Source organism: Mus caroli, unplaced genomic scaffold (assembly GCF_978045245.1).
Source record: "Mus caroli unplaced genomic scaffold, Mus_caroli_1 scaffold_10, whole genome shotgun sequence".
NCBI lineage: Eukaryota > Metazoa > Chordata > Mammalia > Rodentia > Muridae > Mus > Mus caroli.
In genome coordinates, this window is record NW_028227265.1 from 5623333 (window position 1) to 5635984 (window position 12652).

The 12652-nt window shown below is 50.6% G+C and overlaps 1 protein-coding gene across 1 annotated transcript; it reads right to left on the reverse strand.

Moving 5' to 3' along the window:
- Positions 1-1912: 1912 nt before the first annotated feature.
- Positions 1913-11933, reverse strand: Rhou (ras homolog family member U). The gene is made up of 3 exons (XM_021170597.3): positions 11529-11933; positions 10192-10250; positions 1913-4938 (listed from the first exon to the last, which is right to left on the reverse strand). Exons 1-3 carry the CDS (start codon positions 11797-11799, stop codon positions 4483-4485), a joined length of 786 nt encoding a protein of 261 aa, XP_021026256.1. The 5' UTR covers positions 11800-11933; the 3' UTR covers positions 1913-4482.
- Positions 11934-12652: the final 719 nt, after the last annotated feature.

The following is a 12652-nucleotide window of genomic DNA, read 5'->3' on the forward strand; positions in this document are numbered from 1 at the left end:
GAACAAACAGACTCACAGAGATACTTACACAATGCTCGGACTTTATAAAAAGTAATTGGAAGCTAAAATGTGTAGCATCTTTCACTTTAAAAAAAAAAAGGCAAACCCTAAAGTGTACACCCACGAAAATGGAATCTGCCCCAGTTTATGGTCTACGAGCATGATAAGACCATGAGGCAACCTGGGGAAGGAGGGTTTATTTGGTTTATGTTTCTGGGTTACACACAGTCCATCACTGAGGGAAGTCAGGGCAGGAACTGAAAGCAGAGACCATAGAAAGTGCTGTCCGGGTGTTTTGCATTGCCCAACCTTTTCCAGGTCATAAATCTCAGGACGCTGCTCTGACATCTACCCCAGGAATAGATACACCATCAGTATGTTCCAGGAGGCAAGGGAGGGATCCAGGTCACTCTGGGCTGCAGTCTACCACTCTGAGGTTGATGCAGAACCTACCATTGACTGTGAAGGTAGCCTACCATTGACTCTCTGGCCACAGGTGGAATGGGAGGTAGTTTGATTGCTCTCTGCCCAGCCTTCCCAACTATCATGGTGGAATGTCTAGTTGGCACTCGCAGAAGCTGCAGCCTGGTTGCCACACCATAGGCAAAGCTTTAACTGTTACCAGATAACTATAAAAGCCAATGTGTTTTTAAAAGACTTTATTTTTAGTTACATGTATGCATGTGCATCTGTGTATGGTATGCACACATAAGTGCAGGTGTTTGCCCCTGCAGCTGGAGTTGCAGGTGTGTAAGCCATTTGACATGGGTGCTGGGAGCCCAACTCGGGACCTGTGGAAGAGCAAGATGCTCTTAACCACTGAGCCATCTTTGTAGCCCAATGACATTTAATCTTAATTTCCCCTTTGGTGCCAAAATTAGTGAATGACTTTCTGTGTTTCCAGGGGATGTTAATTAAAGGAAAGACCCACCCTGAATATGGGCCTTACTCGTCCATAGGCGAGGGGGAGGGGTCAGGGTCGGTGGTCGGGGAGTGGGGCCCAGCTGTAATGAACGGAATAAGGTGACTATTGACATGTATGGTCCCACTTTGCTTTCTGGCCACCACAAGGTGAGTGGCTGTTGCTCCAGGGTTCTCCACCTCAACATCCTGGGCCTCACATCAGACCCAGGTTAGCTAACAACAGGTTGTGACTTCTGAAGCTATGATCTAAGAGAAATCCTTCAAGTTGTTTATGCTGGGTATCGTGTCCCAAGCAGGGTGACGTCTGTCACTCAGAATCAGGTCACTTCCCTAAAGTCACCCCTAGAGCTACACCCTCATTAAGAGAGATGAACTTGCAGAATCAGAAAGCATGTAGTGTTCTTGGCACCCTAGGGTTACAGGCACCTAGGGCTTCAGGTGCATGGCTGCAGGGTGACAGGGTCTTGGCTCCTGTTTCTCTTCCTTGGTGGCTTATAGATAAATCCCCACCACTTGCATCCCCCAAGGACTCATCTGTAGAAAGAAAGGTCAAGTGGTCACACATGAAGCTCTCAGGCCCTCAGGTCTCCCTCAACACTGTACACCCCTGGAGTCTGCACTCTGTAACCTGGCCTTCCCAAAATATGCAGAGGAAAGCCGGGTATGGTGGCAAATGCCTTTAATCCCAGCACTCGGGCGGCAGACGCAGTCAGATCTCTGTGAGTTTGAGGCCAGCCTGGTCTACAAAGCAAGTTCCAAGACAGCCAGGGAGGTTATACAGAGAAACCCTATCTGGAAAACAAAACAAACAAACAAACAAACCAAGAAATGCAGAGGGTGCCAACCATCAGACCAAGCCCAGAGCCCACAGCCATACTGAGTAGGTGTGATACTAGGTACTTTCCCTGAACACAGGGACACTTCCGAACCTGTCCAGGCCAAGGCATATCTGAGCTTCTATCCTTTCAGTAGAATAAGCAAGAGCAGCTCTGTCCACAGGTCAGAATTTATTTCATAGTAACTCATTTGTAACATTTTTCAAGTACAAGATCCTGTCCAACATCTTTGACATGGGAATAGAGAAGAGCACAGGTTGGTAAGGCACCTGCAGAGGAGCCAGCAAGTGAGCAAGGCTCCTCTTTTGGCTTGAGACTTCTGGGTAGCTGCTCACGTGTCTGTCGAGCAGAAAACGGAGTTGTCGGAAGTTTGCTTGCACGCATGCTTGAGGTGACGGTTTTGGAGCCTGCTACCGTGTGTTTTGCAGGTACTTCGGCCCACACTGAGTCAGGCTGAAGAGCCACCTCTCCACACAGCTCACAGGATCCTCCCCAGACACCAAGCTGAACATTCCAGCCATTTCTCAGCTTTGATGAGAACCTGACTTGACATCCCACCCAGGCACACGCGTTTAGAATTCTCAGCCCAAACCTCTATTTTCGAAAAGTAAAAAATGCAGGAAAACCTCCAGTACAGTCAGACATTAGGACTCCATAGGATACAGGGACATTGAAAACTTGCAGGGCAGCGTCAACCCACTAGATTTGTGACATAAATAGTCCAGGGGTACGCATCCCAGAAAAGTGTTCAGAACTTGATCATACAGCGTCCTTTATGTCACTTCCGGGTGGCTCAGACACAGGGTGTGAGGTCCAACAGCCCTGGCACCAGACTTCAAGTTTGTGTTCTCAATGCTCATTTCCTTGGTCTCAACTACATTGGCTTTATTATAACATTTAAAATTAAATAATTCACTCTTTCCCACCCACCCTCTGTACCCAGGGCAGGCAAAGCCCCACTTGTCGGCTGGCTTTCCAGACAGCCATGCACAATAGGATAAGCTGAATCACTAGGTCAGTTACAAGCGTCTCCATAAGCGAAACAATGTTACCACTCAGGCCACAAGGAAACACCTCAGGAGACTATGGCTAATAGCATTCACAAACAGTTCACATACTCTAGTGGTTCAGCAATTAGTCTTTTAATAATGATGTAAGAACGTCTTCAGTCCCATTTACCAGCAGGAAGAAGCCTTTGACCTGAAATATGGCCTGTTCTTTTACTTGTTTTTTTTTTTTTTCTACAGAAAAAATGTAAGATTGATTTTTTTTTTTAAATAGCAAGAAAAAATTCACAGACAGAAAATTTTGTTACCAGGTGGCCAAAAAGAGGTTCCTTGCCCACAGCAAACTGATAGCTATGATTCACTGTCTGGTTCCTATGGCGTCTTGGAAGTACCTACAACCCTGTGAAAGAGCTTGCCTGACACAGGGCTGTCTCAGAACAGTCGGTCATAAGACCCTCACCTTAAAGGACAAGTGCCACAAACATGACCTGCAGCGAGAAGCCGCTGGTGGGTAAGGCCTTGCACATACCTGTCCCCTAAGACAGTGCCTCCCTAGTCACTGGACCCTGAAGGCACTGGGGTTCAAAGTATGTTCATCCCACATTTTATGACCTGAAAAAAAATTAGTATAAATTAAGATCCTACAAAATGATGTCTGTTCAAAGAAATGTCAAGAAGAGGAAGGTGTGGCGCCCTGACACTTGCAACCATGCTTGGGGGGGTGGGGGTGGGGGTGGGGGTGTGGTCTCAGGGTTCCATCAGCAAACCAGCCAGTGTGTGTGTGTGTGTGTGTGTGTGTGTGTGTGTGTGTGTACAGGCAGGCATTTTGGTGGACTTAAGGAAAAAGTGTGTGTCCCACAGCCATCAACTATGGCCTCTCAAGGTGGCCCAACTCCTTGCAAACGGGACGATATGAGCCCAGCACACTTAAAGCCCCCAGACAAGCACCTCCTCCCGCTTTCAACAGCAGGGCACAGACGCCCTGCAGAAGCCAGTCCTGCAAGCTAAGAGCCCTCTCTGGTCTCACCATGAGTCGCTCCCTGAAGAAAATGTCAGATGTGCACCCAGCACTCGCCCTCTAAGAGGCATCTCCACCATTTTCATAGCAATATAACTGGTCACGTGATTTAAAAAAACCAAACCAAAACTGTAACAAGCAAGTGTACTGTTCGCCAACACTATGCCAGTAGGCTGTGGGATGTTTGGTTGTTTTAAAATCCTAAGAGAATCTGAGTAAACAGAAGGGATGGGCACGAGGTTTCGTAAGCAGAAGGCCCTCGCTGTTTTCAGATCTTTGCCCTTACAAAACCGGGGGTGGCTCGTGTGGTTTCAAAGCTCACGCTTACTCTCACCAAGTCTGGTGCACAGGTGCCCTGCACTGACCCCTCAGTAGCCCTTAATCAGGAGAAGGTCCCATTCATTCTCCTTTGTCCTGTACAACACAGCAGAACTTCATGCTGACACCCCGCGTTGAAGAGCCCTTTTCATATGGAATATAAATTAATCCAGAGGTCTACAGCTCCAAGTTTCCAGACGTACAGAAAAAAAAAATGTAACTTTCAATTTTTTAAAAAACATATTTTGCATATGAATCTCAGCCCTAAGCTCCCTCGCACAGGAAGTTAAGGGCAGAAGAGGGTGCTTTGAGGACTCATCCTATGACAGCCTCGTCCGTAAAGAGCTGTTGCAGCTTAAACACCTGCTATTTGCGAGAGTCAGGCCAGGCAGCAGTACTTCCTCCACCAAGACTTGGACAGGTCCCGCACCTTATCCGGGGTCCTGCTTTTAGACTTCTTTGGCTGTAGCTGGGAGTCTGAGTGCTGGATACCAGCAACAATGGCGGCGTCGAAAACCTCTTTGAGGTTTTTCTGAGTCAACGCTGAGCACTCGATGTAGGAGACAGCTTTGACTTCCTCCGCGCACAGCTTCGCCGCCTCTTCAGGCACCGGCTTCTCTTTGCACTTGTCCAGTTCTATGAGCACTTTGACATCCTCTCTGAGGTCCGACTGTGTCCCGACCAGGATGATGGGGGCCTTTGGGCAGTGACGTCGAATCTCCGGAACCCACTTCTCGCCCACGTTCTGGAAGGATGTGGGGCTCACCACGCTGAAGCACAGCAGGAAGATGTCTGTGTTGGTGTAGCAGAGGGGCCTCAGCTTGTCAAACTCATCCTGAAACCAAGCAAGATGCCATTACCCTTGTTAGCTCTTTCCACCTTAGGAAGCAACCTTTAGGGCCAGGATAGTCACAGAAAACCTATGTTTTTATAAAGAGGAGCCAGTGACTCAGACCTGCCCTTGTGACACAGGTACAGCCTCTATAAGCTTTGAAGGACCGCACTGCCTTAACACTCCAACGGTGCTCTTGGTGACTATGGCTACCATGCCAGACGCTATGGAAGGCACTCAAGGCAGATGAGACCTTGCTTTTTCTGGCCTTCAGCCCATAGTGACTCTCTGGTACTTGACTATTCTGAAAGTCAGTACTCATCCACGTGGATAGCCAAGGCTTGACCTCCTTAAACTCTGTTCTATCACCAGAACTCCCTTCTGAGATCCAACCCTGCTCTGCCCAACCACAACTGTGAAGGATGTGGAGTCCTCCCACCAGCCCCAGCACACAGGACAGAATCATGTTCCTCAGAAACAAGGAAGATTTCGCCAAGTGAGATCAGGGACCCGTTAGATGGCTAGCAGGAACCATTTGAAGACCTGGTACCCTCCCTCGCTGTCACCTAGACAAGAGCTAATCCATTCTTGTCCTATCCATGTCTTCTCTTTATTCCCTTCCTTCCTTTTCTTCCTTCTCGCAGCTCTGCAAATGGCTAAGTAAGCTTCCACCCTGTGTTTCAGACACACAATATAACTGCAGAACGTGTACAACTGTCCCATGGTACCAAGACCCGGAGCAGGCAAGTGAGCACGGATATCCTGTAGTCTACCAACAGACTCTCCAAACTCCACACACAACAGGCATGAGCCAGCATCCTCGTCAGCATCTCCTCCTGTCAAGCATCTTATAGATCCCGGAGGCACCATTTCCAGCTCACAGGAAACTCCAGCTCAGCCTCACCCCAGAAAAGCCTTCCCATCGGCTCACCCTTATCTGAAACGTGTCTGTGTGTGCTGAAATCCTCCAGCATCCAACACTGATGGCTTCCCAAGACAGGAAAACATCAAATGTGTTCAATGTTTTCCATTACTCAGTTGGCAGGCACTGATTACCTACAGTCCTATTTACAGGCACAGTGTTCTTTAACTATGGCTGCCTTAGTTGGGGTTTCTATTGCTCTGATAAACACCAGGAACAAAAACAATACAGGGAGGAAAGGGATTATTTGATTTTCCATCCTACAGAGCACCATCCAGGGAAGTCCAGCCAGGAAATGGCAGCGGGAACTGAGGCAGAGGCCATGGAAGGGTACTGCTTACTGGCTCGCTTATATCTTGTTTTCTTATATCAGCCAGGACCGTGAGCCCAGGTGTGGAAGGAACCTCCCACAGGGAGCTGGGCCCTTCCACATCAATCACTAATAAGTACGTGAACCACAAGCTTGCCACAGGCCAATCATATATTGGCCAAGGCAACCATTTAAAGAAAACAAAAGCCATTAGATTTTCCTTATGGTTTCAGAGGACTTAGCTAGAGTCCATGATGCCAGAGCAAAGGCACAGTGGCATGTGACAGCTGAAATCTCACAACTTGATCTACAATACGGAGGCAGAGAGGGCACACTAAGAATGGCATCAGTCTCTTGAAACCTCCAAGTGGCTCCCATGACAGACCTCCTCTAGCAAGGCCCACTTTCTAATCCTTCCCAAACAGTTCCATCAATGGGGGCCAATTATTCAGACAAATGTGCACGTAAGGGGGTGGGGGGGGAGCATTCTCATTCAAAGCACTACAGAGCATTTTCCTCAGTTGAGGCTTCCTCTTCCCACTCGACTCTAGTCTGTATCAAGTTGACACAACACCCAGCCAGCACTGGCTGTTTTCTTGGCTTAAAGGAACCAACATCAGGCTTATTTGCTAATCAGCGCTTTTTTGTCTGAGGGTTTGCTTCCACTGTGGGTCAATAACCCATTGGCAACATGAGTTGAGAATTACAGAGCTCACAGGAGAGAACCCAGCAGCCCTGAGAGTCTCTGCCTCCGATGAGGTCCCAACATGTGAAGGCTGAGAAAATGATTCAGGTCCTTATTGCCAACTCTGTGATGAAAGAACAAACGTAGAAACGTAACCAGGCAATTGGGCCAGCTCAGGGGACTTTCCCATGAGTCGCCTTTTCTTTACTGAGCCTTGAGCAAGGAACATAGGCCTGACCAGGCTCTGGCCATGCTGGGGATGGGACACACTGCTTCCCAAACTGCTGAGATCTGGCTAAGGAGTTAGACACGCAGCGATAGCCCCCTGTGCAGTGTGAACCAGACACCTTAGCGCTGTGATGCGGTGATGATGCAGACGCCCTTAAGGCAGGAGTTCCAAGGCCAAGTCAACATGTCTGCCAGGCCTTCAGTGTGAACTCCAGAGAGAATGTTAAGGGCAGGACAGACACACAGACAGATAGGATGGCAGGTTCCTTCTAGTAAAGGTTGTGCCCGGTTTCCTCCTCCTTTTAGCATGAAGATTTTTTTCAAGTATATCATGGATCAAAATTCATCATGAGATGAATTTTTGGCTCCTGGTGAAAAGTGAAACAAACCACCCTTCTTCCTTTAGCAACTCCATCTGCTCCAGGCCAGCTATGGTTCCCACAGCCTCCTATCCATCTCGGCTCTGTTGGCACACGAGACCATGAGTCCAAAGTTAAACGTTCACCGCCCTGACGGAGAAACTCAAAGGCAGCAGAAGTGAATTCTGGGTATGTTTGTCTCAGCACAGCTACTGCTGGGGTTCTGGCTCATAGGAGAGCCAGGGATAGCCACCCACACTCACGCCCCATGACCTGGCTAACCTGCATTCTCCTTCCTTCTCCTGACCAGAGGAGGAAGGTATCCCTTTGTCAACACGGAGGTGTCATGTCAGCTCTCTCAACAGGTGGGCTGAGGAGCAGCAGCAGCAAAGGTTGAATAGCTCTGGTCCACTCTGCTCCAGTCAAAACAAGCGCTTGCGTATCCGTCCCCTCTCAAATCCACAGCCTCTTTTTCTTTAATGACTGTTGCATGTGTGTGTGTGTATGTGTGTGTGTATGTATGAATAAATATGTAAATAAGTTTGCAACCTACTGATCCACTTGATATTTCTTTTAGACAGGTTCTCACTGTAGAGTGAGGTCCAGGATAGCCTTGAACTCCCTGCAGCCCCGGCAGACCTGACGCTTGTGATCCTCTTGCCCCTGTGTCCCAAACACTGCAATTACAGGCCAGAGCCACTGCTCTCAGCTTACTCCCCAGCTCTTTGGAGACTATATGAAGGGAACATCGAACTCCTGTTTAGAAATACGAGTTTTCCAACGTATCGATCCCCTCTCAAGCACCCACAGCCAAGGCTTTTCTCTGTACTGGGCTGTTCTCCTTGAGCTCAGAACTGGTCTCCGGACCCCAGGTCTGCAGCAGGCAAGCCCACAGCTGTCCACAGGCTGATGGCTCACACATCCTGATTCATGAACTAAAACCACATGGAACCCTGAGATGTACCAGACTCCAACCCAGGACTCATCTTCCGAGGGAAGTTCACCTCCTCAGAAGCCAAGTAGAGACATCTGAGGGGTGGCAGAGTGATTCCTGAGCCAGCATCCTAGCAGCTCCTTACTGGAGTCCATGATGACTGTGCCTTGAGGCTCTTTGGTCTCTCTGTGATCCTTGGGGTGCCTACAGCAACTACAGACTTCTGTCTGTGTTCTACAGATGGGAAAGCCCAGCCTCTTCCATCTATATAAAACAATGCAGAGGACATCATGCAAAAAGAGAAAGACCCAAGACTGTTTCTTTGATGTTTTCCTTTGCTGGCATGTTTTTTAAGAGACAGGGTCTCATAGACCCGGTTGGTCTCAAATGCCCCCCCGGTAGATCAATGACTTTGAGCTTCCTCTCACAAGTGTTGAGATGATGGTGTGCGCCACCTTGCCTGCCTGGCATGTCTGTCTTTTTTTTTTTTTTTTTTTGGTTTTTCAAGACAGGGTTTCTCTGTGTAGCCCTGGCTGTCCTGGAACTCACTCTGTAGACCAGGCTAGCCTCGAACTCAGAAACCTGCCTGCCTCTGCCTCCCGAGTGCTGGGATTAAAGGCGTGTGCCACCACTGCCCAGATTGTGTTTTATGCCTAGACTGTCCTTGAACTCACCACACAGCTCAGGTTGCCTTTGAACTTGCGGCTGGCCTTCTGGTGGAGGAGCTTCCTGAGAGCTGGAGTCACAGGCACGAACCTGTGTGTCTAGATTTTGGTGTTCCCTTCCCACACAGTGATATACTAATGGTCGTTGGCTTTCCCCCACTCATAGCAAAGGTGCCGAACAGCTTTCCCAGCAGGATGGCAACTCCATTGCTGCACTTATCACTAGGCTGGCAGTCCATTAAGACAGCCTTGTCTTCTGTCTCCTCAAGGTCTCAGGAATAAGCCAGTCCCGAGTCCCAATTTTGCTGTCTTACAGTGATGAGTTAGCTAAAGGCCCTGGCTTGGATGAGATCTGGGGACACAGGAAGGCCAACTTCTTCCTTAGCGAGGACAGCCAGGGAAGCAAAGGGGTTACTTATCCCCACTGTACCCTGTCAGCTCCAGACACTGGGAAAGCAGAGTTTGCTGTCACCTGGGTACCTGAGAACTTAGAACCTCAGTGGCTAGAACAGCTTCTAGGGCAGCTTCAACCCTTCTGGGGGGCACTCAGGGGGTCCTACACCTATGCCTCCTGCCTGGCTTCCTTTTCTAGTGTTTTGCCCTCGAGACAAGAATGACCAAACAGAGTAGCCCTGCCTTTCCCTGCTCCATTTACGGTGACTCTGATCACTGCTCTAGAACAGGGGAAGACATTTGTTAACATAAGCTACTGGGTTTTGTTTCTTTTTTTTCCTTGAACAAGCGTTTAAGTCTCAGGTTCATTATTAGCCTTGAATCAATGGATTATAGGATATGAGGGGCTTCCTCTGAGAAATGCTTACAAACCATTCCTGTGGTTTTTCTTTTGTAGCCTAAGCTAGGCCATGAGAGGTACCCGAAAGTCCTGTGAAGATAAGAGGCAGTTTCCGCAGTGATGGCTGCCTCCTCGGCTCCTTCCCAGAACAGGCCGACCCTGTTTCACTGGCCCTAAGGTGTCCTTCTTGGCCTCCTCCCACTGCCCTCAAAGGAGATGAAGCAGGGGTGGGCCTACTTTGCCGAGTTTCACAATGACCCAGTTACTAAGGGAATCATTTGGAAACTGCAAAGGTTGTTTGGAAACCTTTAAAAGGCTGTTTCCTTTCCCAGTGCCCGAGCTGTGTAACTTGATACCGACCTGTCCTGCAGTGTCACAGAGCTGGAGTCTCACAGGCCGCCCATCTACTGACACCACGGCTTGGGAGAAATAAAAAAAAAAAAGAGCAAGATGATTATCAGGGCATCTTTTACCCTCTCAGCAGATTGGCAGTTCCTGCTCTGGGTTCTCTTAGTGAACTAAGGACTTGGCTACACCCAGAAACCCATGGAAGTGTACAAATGTTCCAAGGTGGGGGGCTCCCTCCACCACAGAGCATGAAGCAGCAAAGCCCTGACCTCTGGAAGGTGCCCCGGAAGGCTTGTTTTCCTTTCAAGCCTGGAAGATTAATTTTCCTGTCACCCTTGTTTCAAAGAGCCTAGAAACAACACAAGGTGGGAAACAACTCCGCACTTTTAAATCAGTGGACAACCTCATAGATAATCCTGTTTTCTCTTGGGAAAAGATCTCCCTGCTTCAGGGTTTATCATAAAACTCCAGCAGTTTTGAGAACTTGTGCAAACACAGGCAGCCTATCACCCGTGCATGATCGCGTGCGTGGAAATGGGCACTTCTCTGTCAGTTCAAAAAGAGGATTAAGAAAAGCTGGCAGAGAGAAGCCACACAGATTTTTTCCCCAGGGTCCAGAGATGGGGTGAGAGCAAGGACCCCCCCATCCAGTAAAGACACGGAGGTTTCAGCTTATATTAGGCAATTTGTCTCCTTCTGATAGCCTTTCTGGTTGTTTATAAATGTTTATGCTAGGGAGCGGTGGAGGGGGCACCATGCACTTCTGTTTTATCCATAGGGTCTCTGAAATTAACTGGCCACAGAGACTGGAGGTCGGAGGGAAATTTTTTAGGAGGAAGATTTTTTTCACACTAGCTTAATGTGATTTTTTTTTCTTAACTTTTTCTTAAAATCCAAAAAGACTTTTTAAAAAATCAAGAGAAATGATTGCTTTACTTTTGTTATCTTTGTGTGATCCACGAGCCCACCCACCCTTGAGAACTTGCAGTAACTAAACGCCAAGCTGGAAGGACTGGGCCAACCGTCAGAAACCGAGACAGCGCAGGCGGGGCGCAGGCCAGGCAGGCGCTGGGCTCAGAAGAAAGGAACGTTCTCGCAAGCCCCAGCCCTCCCTGGTGCGCCTGGCCGGCTCACACACGGGAGCAATCCCGGTTGCTCCAGGCGGAGATCCGCTGGAAGTGAGCCGCCCGGGAGGGCGCAGGTGGGAAGGGCACCTGAGCTGCAGCTCGCGCCGGAGTCCCCGAGCCAGATCGGTCGGACACCCCGCTGCCACCCCGCCGAGCCGCTGCCCGGAGACTCGCGCCGCCCCGCGCCTCCCAGCCCGAGGCCGCGCCCCGCCCGGCGCTCACCCGAGAAGTTGTCGAAGGCCGTGGGGATGTACTCAGTGGGGTAGCCGTTAGTGGTGTAGCTGACCACCAGGCTGGTCTTGCCCACCGCGCCGTCGCCGACCAGCACGCACTTGACGCCGCGTCCCTCGGCGCCGCCCGCGCGCCCCCGACCCCCGGACACCCCGGGCCCGCGCGCCCCGCGCCCACCGCGCTCTCGGCGAGGCGGTACCGGCGGCGCCGCCGGCGGCTCGCAGCGGGCGGGCAGCGCCGGCCGGCCTTGCTGCGGGGCCATCGCGGGGCGGCGGCCGCGAGACCAGCTGCCACCGGCGGACAAAGGCGGCGCACGGTCCGCACTCGGCTGGGCGACTGTGCCCGCGCGGCCGCGATGTGGCCGAGCCTGCTCCGCCGGGCTTCCCTGCGACACCGGCGGGCGGGGAAAGAGGCGGGTCCGGCGGCGCCTTCTTCTATCCGAGACCACAGCGCCCCCGTCTGCGCGCCGCTCTGGTGAACTACGCCGGCGCCTCAAAACGGTGCGGCTGGACGAGCTGGCTCCACCACGCCAACCCACGCGGACCCCGAGCTACCCCTGGCCCCTGCTGTGGGCTTCTCATCCCCCCACCCCCCTTTCCCGGCTCCTTCCCAAGCTTCCTTTCCTCCTCTTGCTCTCCGGTTCCTCCTGCCCTGCCCCCTCCTCCCCATCCTTCTGTTCCCCCTTCCCTCCCGGCTCTTTCTCCTCCCCCTCCTCCTTCTCCCTCCTCAGGTCGCCCCCTATTCTCTTTCTACTCCACAACCTCCTTTCCGCGGTCTCCCTCTCACCATGATCACCCTGCTTCTTCCTCTCTCCCTGTTCCTCCAGCTGCCCTTGCGCCTCCACACAAGTGTCATGGTTTGGAGGGGTAGAGTGCTGTGGGGCCTGCCTGCTTTCGCAGTTCCCCAGGAGAGATTATTGTCCTGATAACCAGTCCTGATGAGCAGGACTTAAGTTTGATTGCAGACAAATGTATGATTTTTCTGTTAAAAATCATTGATTGTCATTTGGATGCAGGATACCACCCTTTGTTAGCGCTCCCTCTTTTTGGCATGCCGTGACCTTGTGTGTATTCATGGTCCAGCAAATTTCCTTACAGTCTTTAGTTAAGTGCAAT